At 32.1% G+C, this 14,407-nt stretch overlaps 1 protein-coding gene across 5 annotated transcripts in view; it reads right to left on the bottom strand.

The window, feature by feature from the left end:
- LOC143250107 (uncharacterized) overlaps positions 1-14,407 on the bottom strand; it is a 51,829-nt gene continuing 37,422 nt past the window's right edge. For all 5 annotated transcript variants that reach the window (XM_076500680.1, XM_076500682.1, XM_076500683.1 and 2 more), the window contains exons 5-10: positions 12,474-12,548; positions 7,770-7,867; positions 6,552-6,657; positions 5,061-5,273; positions 2,033-2,131; positions 1-406 (exon numbers count right to left, since the gene is read on the bottom strand). In XM_076500680.1, coding sequence (XP_076356795.1) covers positions 249-406; positions 2,033-2,131; positions 5,061-5,273; positions 6,552-6,657; positions 7,770-7,867; positions 12,474-12,548 — 749 coding nt within the window. In that variant the 3' untranslated portion in view covers positions 1-248. The remainder of the gene's footprint in view (positions 407-2,032; positions 2,132-5,060; positions 5,274-6,551; positions 6,658-7,769; positions 7,868-12,473; positions 12,549-14,407) is intronic.

The following is a 14,407-nucleotide window of genomic DNA, read 5'->3' as shown; positions in this document are numbered from 1 at the left end:
TTAAAGTTTAGTTGTTGTTTTTATTATAATTAATTAATCATTGCAACACGGATTTGAGGCTACAGACTATAGGTGTTAAGTAATTAATGAAACTTCATAGACGTATAAGGCGAAATTCAGACTAACGGAATGCAATGAAAATATCTAATACTTTAAGCGTAAGATTTTGCAAATGATCACCAGTATCAAATCAGAATCTTTATTTTCATCCTCTAAGATTTTATTATTTGACAAGGAAATAATAAATACTACTTTTCGAATGGGATGCTCTGGCCGACACAGTGTGACCTGTGCTCAACCTTTTGTAGCCGCAGTCCATTTTCAAGCCTGGGAATCTTACCGTCACACCTTTTCTTGCATCGTTCTGCAAGCTTTTTAAACCGTTTAATAAACCTCTCGACCAATTCTGTAAATAACAAAAAGAAAATTATTCAGAGTTGAAAGAGCACAGAAACATAAGTGCATTTTATGAGAACGGTTTACAAGTACTAATACAATATCGCAAATTTGAGTCGTGATGCTACGTATGGTTTAAGGTGAATTCCTACCTATTTGACAGAGTAATGTAGTCCAGAAGAGATTTATGACCAAAGTGCGTGTGTTACTATTCTTTACGACGAAGAATATTCGCATGGCAAAATATTTAAACTAATTATAAGAGACAGTTATTATGACAAAGAGAATTCTCTGACCCATAATGCCATTGTGGTGAAAATTGTCATATCTCGTGACATCTTTAGCAAGACAATAAAAAGAATTTGAAATTAACGAACGTTCACTATCTGTTAGCGAATCCTCGAAGTCGTTAACTGTTGTCAGGAATAAAATTGCCAAATAAAATCAAATCAAGTAATTCCATCAGACCACATAACCGTCAAGTACACCAACAAAGTTCCAGAAAAATGTGGAACTTAGAAACTGATATTTAACCTTATATTGACCCTACATTCTTCTTCAGAAGCTTGTTACCACAGAAACTGTCGTTTTTTAGAGAACAGGGCCTCAACTTGGTTAACGACGAATGAAATAGTTCTAAGAACTACACGGAATCAAAAGCATTGATCTTGTTAAATGTAATTAATTTTCAGTAAAATACGAAATAAAACGAATCTTTGACGAAACTTTTATATCTCTCAATCAGAATAAGCAAAATCTCATTTTCATTCCGGCCATTAAAACGCAGACCATTACAAATAACGGATATAAAATGATACGTCATTCAAGTCGCACATAATTAATTCAAACGTTTTTAGTCATTTTTAACTCTCGGTTCCCTTTAAACAGGGTGCACTAGCAAGTATGAAAACCAATTTGTTGAAGATTTTGTTATATAATTTGCTACTTAGAGGACAGCAAAAGCACAAACAATAAAATATCAACATATAGGGTAATTAATATACCTTTTACATATTTAACAACATTGATTCCAGAGTTATTACTAATTAATAAATCCTTCAAACATAACAATATAAAATTGTTTGTTTTGTTGTAAATCGCAAACTGAACAATGAGATATATTTATTGTGCTCACAGCAGGGATCGAACTACTTATTTAACCTGTATAAACCCTCGCGCTTACAGCCATAGTAATAGTGGAATCTCATTCTTTTACATACAAAATACAACGTTGAAATTGATTTTTGTTGACTGTTTTGATACACATTCTTTAAGTTCACAAATTCACAGATAATCGGTGTCCATTAACCGATTATTGAACATATAGCAGATCGATGATCAAAAGTTCGTAAAAAGTATAAAATACATCGATACAATAAACAAATTTAAAGCAACTTCGAATTTCTTTATTATTACAAATAATATTTCTTCAAGTGCGTTTTTAGTTACAAGTACCAAAGTATAATTTATCCAAATAGAGATTTTTCCTTTAAGGCTTGTTCTGCGAAAAAGTTTAACATGCTGATTTCAAAATCATCAAAATGACCTAAATCTGTTACGAAACCATGTAGTTAAAACTAATTTCAACGGATGGTTTTGTAGAGTCTAGATTTGTATCACATAAACGTACACATACTTGATTTAGTAGATCCAAGTAGTTTGAACTTGAATGTTTTCTGAACTTCGGAAAACTCAGATTGCGTCAAATGCTGTTCTGAAAAATCTCCCATTTCATCTAAGTAAAATATTATAACACAATTATATCAATTATATCAAAATATTCATAATTACAAAACACATTAATAAATAGTTTGAACACTTGACTAAAAACTGTAAATCACCTCTCATTCTAAAGAATTAAGTGATGAATAGAATGTTATTATGGATTACAAAATACATTGTTTCGAAATATTGTTTAATTTACCCCCCTCTAGAGCTGATAAATATGGAATGGAAAACAAAATGTTATTATGCAGCTAGTTTTTATTAAGAGAATTAATTTTTTCAGATGATATTGGATATTACTGAGACCTTGGTAGTTTTGATATATATATTCCTACATGTATACATACACATTTGAAATCAAAATGTTATGAAGTGAAATTACAATAATTTGAGCACTGTAATATTTAATATTTTGTAAACAGCACTTATATATATTTATGTTTCTGAAAGAAAAGTAAATACAACAAAGAATTTTCTCAGTTAAAGTATCAGAAATTAAAATATGTTGATGCTAATTATCAGGTCATACCAAGAGAAGTTAACAAACAAGAAAATGTAAACAATGTAATCAGAAATCCCCAAATAACCATTTCACGTTATTTACATCTATCATTTTTCGAATATTCTTTGTTGACTCCGACGTATTCTCAAGTTTTAGAATATTTTCAAGTAGAAAACGAACAAGTTTTCTTTTCTGGCATATACAGGCTGTTTTTGTGATAATTTCTAAATTGACAAAGGAAGCTGTACTATTGCAAATACTACAGCCTGTGAAATGAAGATTCAACTTTATTATTCAGTTTATTAACAATTCTGAGCAATTAACATCAGATCCAACAGACGTGGTGGAAAATTGAACAAGTAAATCGGTGAGCAAGGGAAATTTGGGACATTTAAAGCCATGTCATAACATAGCTCCAGATATTTATGGTAGCTTAAAAATTAACAAAGAAACATCTCTGTTTAATTGAGTGTGCATTGATTCACCTACATATCATTTAGTAAATTCATCACAATTTATTGAAACCATCATCCTTCATCTAGGTCTTTTCTCCTTCCAGCAGATGCTAGAATGAATCCCAGTAGGTAAGACAGGTTTATTAGGAAGTTTATATATGACATCACTTTAAAAAAAAATTAGAACTTCAAATTCAGGTGCACTTAATTTTGTCCTGAGGAAAGTGAGGAATCACGAAACCCTGAGGCAGCACACACACACATATCTGTACCTACGATCACCTAGGTTATGACTTATACTATATTTGAACGCAAATATCCACTAGTCGTGGATTTAAAGTAGTTCAGAATGATCGATGGAACACCAACAATTACTATTTCTATGGATCTTCAGTGAGTCGTGATGAAGAGACTTGATAAGCAACTTGAGAACCTGAAATTATGTTTCCTTTTGTGGACGAAATTTCTAAAATGGCCAAATTCAACAAATTAGAATGGTTTCATAACCATCCCCTAGTCATGATCAGTTTACCAATTACAAGTGAGAATAATATAGGTACTGATTCACAAGAAGAAAGCTCTTCAAAACCAAGTACGCTATCACCTAAGTACCACAAAAACAGGCACAGCTGGAATGCTAAAGAACATAATACTGTAATTGATATCACAATAACTACAAGAAAAATTGTTGCATAACATCACAGTGATTTCTGAAGTCAATGTTTCACTTAACGTCTGGCACAAAAACTGGCACAGCTAGAATCCTAACGAACATAATACTGTAATTAATATCACAATAACTACAACAAAAATGTTGCATAATGTCACGGTAATTTCTGTGGTTTGCTTAAAGTCTGCATTCAACAAGTTATTTAATCCAGCAAGTGTCAACAAAAATTTGTTATAAATAGATCAGACGACCAATTTAGCTTTTTAACTTAGTCTTAAATTCTTAGAATAGTGAAAAGTTGAAGGAGATTCTGACTGAATAAATCCACAAAGTAAGTTTCAGGCTTAAAATAAAGCTACTCAACTCAGCAGGGAAAGTAAAAACTCGTGTAAAACACGAAAATGGAAAGAATACTAGTATACTGTTTCAGTCGCAGCTGCGGCAAGAGATACGTTGGTGGAACAGGACAAGAAAGGAAAATAAGAATACTGTTATGATGTAAGATACCTTAGGCAACCAGTTTCTGATAGTGCAGTGAGAACGTGCTACAAAATAAAAATATTGCAATTAATCATTCCAAGAGACGACATAAGAAAGCCATAACGATAAAAAGATTAAACCGAGCCTTTTAAAGGTATGAATAGGACTAGTGTAATAAACATTTATCTTGAAGGGAAAGATTTCTTAAAAACAGAGTAAATGTACATAATTTTAGGAATCTCTTTGCGCATTTGTTGTTGATTGTTCATTTATAATCCCTTAACATGTTATTTTATGTGAACTGGTGTAGACTGAATTCAAGGTACTGTGTACTTCTATCGTTAAACAATGTACAACAAAGTATTTATATCACTTATTTTTGTATCGCTTGTAAGTTACATTTAGAATGTTGTCAGTGTGTCTTCAGCTCTTATTTATTGCTCTTAGTTACAAGTAAAATCTACAAGTTAACTTTGTCTACCAGAATGCAAATGTGAATCTTAATATTCTAATTTAGTGTCAACAGATATAAACAGATGAGAATTCCTCTGCTTAGTTGAAAAGCAAAAGCAACTAATATTTAAAAGATCTGATATTAACATATATTCACATCAAATTAATTTAAACACAAACGTTCCTGAAAATAAAATGAGAGAGTATCTACTATCTCTAGATCCTCAACGGTTTAATTTCAAGGGTCTCTTGTCCAAGCGATTTCTTAAGATTGTTATCAAACATAGAACACGTGTTAGGGTAAGTATGTACGTGTGAACTAATGATCCGTTTCAGGATTGCTTTGAGTGCTTAATTATGGTTACCAAGACTGTCTTACCTTCTTTTGTTGCCCAAGACAAAAGTCTAATGTTTCCTCTGTCTTTTAACTTCTGAAAAGCGAACTGATAATAACCACTTTTAACAATGAAAGCACGGTTTTTGAAGACTATGTAGTTTCGTCGTTTAGACACGCAAATTTTCTTATTTTGTGACATCTCGACCATAGAAAAACCGGACTGAACAGAACCGACTACTGGGGAAACTTGGTCGTCTATGAAAGTTGGAAACTTATCAGTTACTTAGTTGGAAAAACAAATTAATTCTTACATACACACTCAAATTTTCAATATTTCTATATGTAAATACCAATTATTTTCTATCTTCCAAATAAAAAAAAGGCTTCTCTTATTAAACAGTATTGTCTCATTTAAGAATTATCGTAGTAAATGAATAAACCTATATAAATGTGTAATAAATTAGTTTCATTAACCAATGTATAAATTAAACTTAACTTTAACATTGAATTAGAAATGAGATTATTTTATAGTAACCTTAGGTCTCTCCTAAGTATTCGCATTTGAAAAATACTTTTCACAAAAAGTTGCAACAAGAGATAACTGCTCGTTTTAGTTTTTATATCGACAACGGATATAGGTCAAACCAAATTTCAAAACTGGTTTTCAGGCGTTTAGTGTTATGTTGTTTGCATTGCATTAAACACAATTCACTTAATACTCACTTTTGCCTCAGGTGATATAATGACTTGGCCTGTAAAAGTATTACTCATCACTTAACAAGGTTTTGTAGTAACAATAACAGTTTTCACCAACATTTTTAAATTTCATATATCTTGCGCTAACAGAATAACCTTTTCTGACTCAAAGTTGGAGTAGTGGGGAAGCTTCAATTTGATGTAAAGCGTCATCTTTATTACTGTGTTGACTTTCATGTTTCAAGTATAAGTGCAGAACTTTGATAGTCAGGTTTTAAGATGTAGAGTGTTCACCTTATCTCTATAAAGATCTTTTTGAACCCATCGTATGAAAATTCACTATTCGTCACTATAATCTTCCCTCTATGAGCCATCTCAGTAGTCACGCTTTAAGACTATACAAATGTTGTAAAACTTAAAGTTGTGTTACGTTTCAGGTTACTTTCAAACAATTTCTTCGATACTTCTTCATTCGAGACTTGCTTAGCAAAAGTGGTTGCTTTAATAGTTTAAAAGCATGCGTTTTGAATTTAGGCCTAATTTACAAAGCGTTATTTCTGTTCATGTTAGTGCAATCAAGCTTCCTTCTGCAATATTTTAAGACATTACTTGAAATATTAGCATTTCTTGTTTTAATCACATTTTGTTTTAAATTTTTTTAACATTACATTCTCTGTTATCCACAATTTTCAAATAACTTATTTTTAATTAAACCTCCACGTATTTTCCCTAAAATGCATACATTAGATAGTTTGAAATAATTTACAGAACTCCACTATTACAAGAAATGTTTTCTCTCTTACAGGATTAACCTCATATTTTGCTAGTGCTACTGACCTTTGCTTACACATAACGGACAGCAATGACCTATGACCTTCTGAGGTTTATCACACGTGAGCGTTTCTGATGAACAAGTTAGACGACTACATTCAATTTTCCCCATCTAAAAGAAGACAAGATTTAACGAAAAATGAGCCTATGTTCACGATAATGCGCTTTCCTCCCTGCCTACCCCCCCCCAAAAAAAACTGATAGCCGTAAATAACACAACATTTAGTCCAATAATATTTCAAATTGAAATATGTTTTTTCAAATATTTTTTTAATAGAAAGTTCATGGCACAATTATTATTCCATCAAATAAACGGTCGAATAAGGGATATATTTCACTTATAGATTGAAATTTTTAACTCGTAATTAATGGTAAGATTTACACGACATTCGGAGATTTAATTCGTTCATACCAACTTTGGTTTTTGTTTTGTTTTGAATTTCGCGCAAAACTACTCGAGGGCTATCTACGTTAGCCGTCCCTAATTTAGCGGTGTAAAACTAGAGGGAAGGCAGCTAGTCATTACCACCCACCGCCAATTCTTGGGCTACTCTTTTACCAACGAATAGTGGAATTGATCGTTACATTATAACGCCCCCATGGCTGAAAGAGCGAGCATGTTTGGTGTGACGGGGATTCGAACCTGCGAACCTCAGATTACGAGTCGAGTGCCTTAACCACCAGTCCATGCCGGGCCACCATAGACGTATTACTAGTCTAAAAACATATGTATTCGAGAATATACAAGTTGTGTTTTACTCGCATTAGTTATTTTGAAAGCTGTGTTAGCACAGAATGAACTTATTTATACCACGAAAAAACTAAGATTGTACGTTTATTATATAGAAATGGACAAATAAATATTTTCTTATCTCATTACTTTGCAAGTGCAACATTTATTGTCCTCGTGTTATCAATTTTATTGAACTATGATTATTTTTTATTCAAGATTTAATCAATAAGTTTTAAACTAATTATTAACCAAACAATTATTGATAATGCGCTTTAATCTAAGATTCCTGTTGTATTGTTTTAATCAAATATCTGTGGTTATAAAATCCGTCTAAATAACATTATAACTGTCAGAAAAAAAGGATTATATTAGTTATACTTATTGTTTGTTTGTTTGTTTAAAAAAAGGCACACAAGGTATCTTACTTTTCCATCATTACTTAAATTCAATTTTTGAAAAATAATATACGGTATTCATACATGCTATCGTACCTGGCATTTGCAAATTACACAATCCATCTGTCCTAATGGACCAATAACAGGATGCCAAGTGGAGCCATGAGGATAACTGAGTCTACCAGAATTACAAGCTAAGATAAAAGGAGTAAAATTGTAGTTAAAAAATTATAAACTTTTTTTTAATAACAGTAAGGAAGAATACTTTCCTTACGTTACAGTGTTGAAAAGGTAACTCTGCTGATAAGGATGCGATTAATAATATCCTTTAAGTTCATAATCAAATAGATAAAACATATGATGATTAGTATTTATACAACTTATCCTATATCAATTTGTGTGCAGTGGGCTCAGAATTCTGTCTTAAGTCAACACTTTGAGGAACATCTCACTTTTAAGTGTTTCAAATTATTCATTACTAGATCCCCAGAGTATAAAAATTTGAATCTTCACTCAAGTTGAAAGTCGTCAGACATATGAAAGATAGACAATTCTAAACTAATACCATTCATACCCAAAAAGAAAACCCCGGAAAGATGAACTCCATAAAAAATACACTTTAATTAGTAGCCACTTGCTTACAATTTTAGTCCATCCTTAAGTTTGTTTTTATTCTGGATAAGAGAACATTATTTTTAAGCTTTGGAAATGGTATACTAGAAAGATGCAATTGATGTATGCTTTCCAAAATAGAGCTCTTTTCCTTAAAACTATCAAAACAGGATGGATTAAAAGTTACTATACAGTTTGTACTATACGACTGGTACAGTTAGAACAGCTGGTATTGATGGTTAAGGATAAATAAAATGTGACATAAATAATTTGAAACCATTCCAAATATGGTTTGTAAGACTTAATTATGTTCTAAACGAAATAAGTATACAGTTACTTTAATATCATTCTGCAGTTGCTTAAACACCTGGAAAAAGCTGATTTCCAACTAAAACAAAATGTAGCTATCTGTCACTTGTGTTCCAAGCGTTAAGCAGATGTTTGTAGTCGCACCTGTATCACTACACAGACAGTATAAACAAACTTCTCAAGACTGGTCTGTGTGCATCACATTCAGGGTAAAACGTAAAGCACCTCCTTTGTAATAGTGCCAACACCTACAACATGATCATTAGAGCAGCAGCCATATATATATGGCTAATAATAGTTCTGTTATAGATGAATTACTCTTCATCTTACAATTAGATAATACTCGTTACTTGGTTGGAAAGGACCTTGTAACCGATACAACCCCATTTAGATAACACGTACCCACCTCCACTATGCTAAGCTCGTTGGCGTATTCCTCAAAAATACAGTGGTTGAACAAATGAAGTGGACTGCGCACCTACCGAACCTCAATCCCTTCAAGCACATATGTGTGGTATCCACATACCCATACTTCATTCTCCTGTTATATCTGTAAATGTTTTTGCATATTAATTTAGACCAACCTCAATTCAGTCGAGTAAATTAAGCTCCAGTTGCCATAATTTATGTACTGTTTCATAGTATAATGTAACTTAATTTACTTTGAAGAAAACTTCTCTGTGACTATTATATGGAGCAGAGATGTTCCATGATTCTTGTGATTTAGTTCTCTGGTTTGCCAAAAACAGAAAGAGATGAATTATGAAATGCAATTTTTGGCGTTTTTAAGAGAGATTCGTTTTGTTGTTGTTACGATTTGGAGCTTATACGATCACATAATTAGTGTCTAGTTATCAAATTAGTAACTAAATAATAATTAGATTTAAGCGATCTTATGGTCTATGGTTTTAACACAAAAACAGCAAAGTATTGCATAACCAATATTGCTGCTCAAAATCACAGATGAAGAAATTAAAAAAAATGTGGGAAAACATCAGTAGTTAACGTGTTTTTAATAACGACTTTATGAGCTACTAATCATAGCATCGACTGATATGTGTGGTCGTCACACCTTTACCTTAAGTACTTAGAGTTTTCGCGATTCTGAAGTCCTCTCTTCGATGATTTATTTCTTCTGACGTTACTGATCACGTACACTTGAAATTTATTTTTAATAACTGTTATTTTCATTTATCTTTATCAAATATCACTAATGTATTATCGCTGTTCACTTCATTCAAATTAATTAATTAATTTCTTCCTTTATTTTTACGTTTCAGTTTTTAATCATAAATCAAAAGTACCGACATTTAACCAGAGATTTTCTTTGGTTTTCTTTGCACCAATAAAGTGACGTGTTTAAATTGCAACTTGACATCGTGTCTTGTCTCCTTCAATCGTTCCCAAACAAATGAAACTTTGTGTTTGGTTTATCCAGGAAGTTCTACAGATATAATGCTTTTGGCATACGTGTCACGACGCTTCAAATGACTCTAAATGTCAAATATAGCTTAAAAACAGCTCTTTCAGAGATTTGAATTTTATCAAAACTTTGATTCTAAGCAAACACAATCGATGCTAAGTCGTGCCCTTACTGTCTCTGTTGCTACAATACTCCGTTATGAACTAACTATACATTGATCAAACCATCTGTACCAACTATTCTTTTTACATAATAGATCACATAATCAGGTCCCTGATTTAAGTGAAAAAAAAAGCTGAACGAATATTTGACTTTTAAACGTTTGTGTTTTAGAAACATTTTATAATTTTCAATCATTTTTTAATAATTTCCTTTTTAGTTTATTTACTGATTAAAGTATATTTTATTATAATTAACACCTTTTATAGTAAGACTAGTTTTTAGAACAGGTACGACGTTTTGATCACCAGTGCGAGCATTATCAAGTACACACGTTTTTACAGTAAAGATTGTTTTAGTATTTAAATCAACATTTCGAATCCAACAATGTATATAAATTTTAGAATTCATTGTTGTTACTTATTCATGTAAATATTAACCCGTGCGAGTTTTACAGAATTATGTATGTATGGTTAAACAAAAATAACCCGGAAATAAATAAATAAAAACTTACAGACTAGTAATTGTTTGTTTGTTTGTTTTTGAATTTCGTGCAAAGCTACTCGAGGGCTATCTGCGCTACCCATCCCTAATTTAGTAGTGTAAGACTAAAGGGAAGGCAGCTAGTCATCACCACCCACCGCCAACTCTTGGACTACTCTTTTACTAACGAATAGTGGGATTGACCGTCACATTATAATGCCCCCACGGCTGAAAGGGCGAGCATGTTTTGTGCGACCGGGATTCGAACCCGCGACCCTCGGATTACGAGTCGAACGCCTTAACACACTTGGCCATGCCGGGCAATATTTGTTTGTTTTTTTTTTTTTTATTTCGTGCAAAGCTACGCGGGGGCTATCTACACTGGCCGTTCCTAATTTAGCAGTGTAAGACAAGAGGGAAAGCAGCTAGTCATCACCACCCACCGCCAACTCTTGGGCTACTCTTTTCAAACGAATAATGGGATTGATTGTAACATTATGACGCCCCCACGGCTGAAAGGGCGAGTATATTTGGAGTGACGGGGATTGTAACTCGTGATACTCAGATTACAAATTGAGTACCCAGCCACCTGGCCATGCCGGGCCCAAAGTGTAGAAATGTATGTAAAAATAACGATAAAAATATATATATACTAGTGCTTGCAAATTTGTTAATTATTGAATTGATTGTTTTCATTAATAAAATTTTTCTGACTTTTATTCTGTTAATGTCAGGCTCATGGTTTAGTACTGTGATGTTCTGTTTTAAAAAATTGTGATTTTACTCATATGCCCAAATTTCCAGGCACATCTCTATATATCTTTGTTCATTATTTCCCCCACACATTCATAATCTTGTGCAAACAAGTTCCAAAAATTATTCCATAGTTTTTTTTTAATATGTATTCATTTTTAGATTGTTTTTCTTTAGCCATACATAAATAATTCTGTAAAATTCACGCGGATTTATATTTACATAAATAAGTAACAACAATCAATTCTACAATTTAAATATATAATTGGACTTTAAATGTTGATTCAAATACCAAAAGATTATTTAATATAAAAACTTGTGTGCTTCATAATGATTGCACCAGTGTTCGAAACGTCGTTCCTGTTTTAAAAACTAGTATTATATACTGTAAAAACTGTACATTGCAATTTTTTGCTCTACTGTACAAGTTGCTAGAGTATTTCTCAAATTATAATTAGTTTACACTGTAAACATACAGATTATCACTAATTTTCCATATTACCCACTTCAAAATGATATCGCTTTACGACACTATTCTTTTAGAACGATATATTAAGTCATTATATTTTGTTTCGGTTTAATGTGGTTTTACAATAATAATATTTTAAGTTCACACATATATATACAAAGAATTTTTGTGTGCGATTATGATTACACAAAAGTTTTACTTTGTTTTAACCTCAAAGTAACCACAGTGACCTATAGATTAGTGTTTAACATACTTAGAAAGCCTATAAAGTACAAAAAACAGACAGAGCGAGTCATGGCATCTTCAATGGTGTTTTATCTTCCAAATTAACATAACTACTACAGTATTCTTTAATTTTTGGATGTCAAAGTGTTCAATTTTAAGACTTCATTGTAAGCATTTTAATTATAAAAGGTGTTATAAGAATGCAGTTTTAATAAGTAGTATTAATTATTAACAACAAACAAACTACAAAAAGCTCCTGTGGCCACTGCCTTGGGTGGTCACCAGTTGAGTACTCTTGCTCTTTGCCGTAAATATGAATTCTGTGTAAGTTTGTAGGCCATATAGTGTTATCCAATTAATCACTTACTTGAGCCACCTCCTGAAGTCTGGAAAGTTACCAACAGATGATCCTCAGATATATCTTGTTGATCTGGGCTGACGACTGTAATAATTAATAGCAATACTTCTATCAAAACAAATTCGTGTTGGTTTAAGAAATATAGATATGATACTTAATGAGGAATTAAAATATTTAATATTTACTGCAACACCTATGGGCAATCTTAAAAAGAAAATTTTGAAATGGTAGCTATTAAAGTGCATAATATATACACAATGTCAGTGAGAAAGAATCACAAAGAAAAGAGTAGCACACGAAGATGGCTAGTATCTCAATTTTCAGAACAGAATTCTCAAAAAGTTCCGTTAACTGATATTTCAGAGTACAGTTATTTTCTTCACTGTTGTGTATCTAACTATTGGAACTCCAATAACAGTAAGTTATATATTTCAAAAGTAATTTTTTACAGTATTGCGTAGTCCTCGGAAAATTCTTCTCGTATTTGTTACATGCATACAGATAACCATTCCTTCTTCTAGTGTTGGATGCGTAGAGATAACCACTCATTCTTCTAGTGTTGGATGCGTAGAGATAACCACTCATTCTTCTAGTGTTGGATGCGTAAAGATAACCACTCATTCTTCTAGTGTTGGACGCAGAATTAACCATTCATTCTTCATGTGTTGGATGCGTAGAGATAACCACTCATTCTTCTAGTGTTGGATGCGTAAAGATAACCACTCATTCTTCTAGTGTTGGACGCAGAATTAACCATTCATTCTTCTAGTGTTGGATGCGTAAAGATAACCACTCATTCTTCTAGTGTTGGATGCGTAAAGATAACCACTCATTCTTCTAGTGTTGGATGCGTAGAGATAACCACTCATTCCTCTAGTGTTGGATACATAGAGATAACCATTCATTCTTTTATTGTTGGATGCACACAGATAACCATTCATTTTTCTAGTGTTGGATACATACAAATAACTATTCACTTGTTTTAAATAAAATGGAAAAAATGTCAATATTGCTGGAGACAAAATTTGAATTTTAAAATTCGGCTGTTAATAGTAACAGTCTTGAAACAGCAACAACTGCAAATTTGCAGAAAAGAATAACTACAGAACCTTGAGAAGAGTCTTTTCGAAAGCTCTCGGGTCTCGGTTTTTATAATTTTTCCTCAAGACGTTTTGCATTTACGTGTTTTTCTGAGATCATGAATCTTGAGAAAATAAAACTTACACGTTTTAGCTACTTTTAGAAATAGTCTCGCTCGGGACATCATCCATACATCTGAAAGTCTCATAATAAATATATATATATATTCAAAGAGAGTAGAATGGAACTGTCTTCATATGTCTGTGGTAGATTTGGAATATTCGCATGGGTTTGGTAGGAGCAACATAATCTAATAGGAAAACGTTCCCAATAGTTTTTTCGCTTAAATTAATCAAGAATGATAATGTATTTCATGTTCAAAATGTAAATGTTTTTCATGTTTTGTTGTTGAAAAAAAAACACGATAGAGCAACAAAGTAGAGTAATTTTGGAACGAAAAGTTAAAGTAGTCTGATTTAAGAAAAGTATTTTTAGGTAAAAATTAGGTAAAAGTAAATGAAATTCAGATTAAAAACACGTACTAGCAAAATAATGCATATTCAACTATATTTACAGATTTAAGATTGTTTGTTTTAGCGCAAACGTGTATAATGGATTATCTATCGGCTGTCCATGGCGGAGAATCAAACTCTGCATTTTAGTGTTCAAGTTAATAAATTTGCCCCTAATCCACTGCAGGACCACAGATTTCAAAGCGTAGTACTTTATTTTTGAAGGATACCAATAAGATTAATTTCAACAACACTTTATTCGAAATAAATGTTCATGGTTACATGACATAAAACTCGTAAATCTTACGGAATGCACACGTTAGAACAATCGAAAGGTCACACTGTTTTAAA

This window comes from Tachypleus tridentatus, chromosome 1 (assembly GCF_004210375.1).
Source record: "Tachypleus tridentatus isolate NWPU-2018 chromosome 1, ASM421037v1, whole genome shotgun sequence".
NCBI classification, from domain to species: domain Eukaryota; kingdom Metazoa; phylum Arthropoda; class Merostomata; order Xiphosura; family Limulidae; genus Tachypleus; species Tachypleus tridentatus.
The sequence above is the reverse complement of the archived record's forward strand: the minus strand, read 5'-3'. Positions and strand labels throughout refer to the sequence as shown.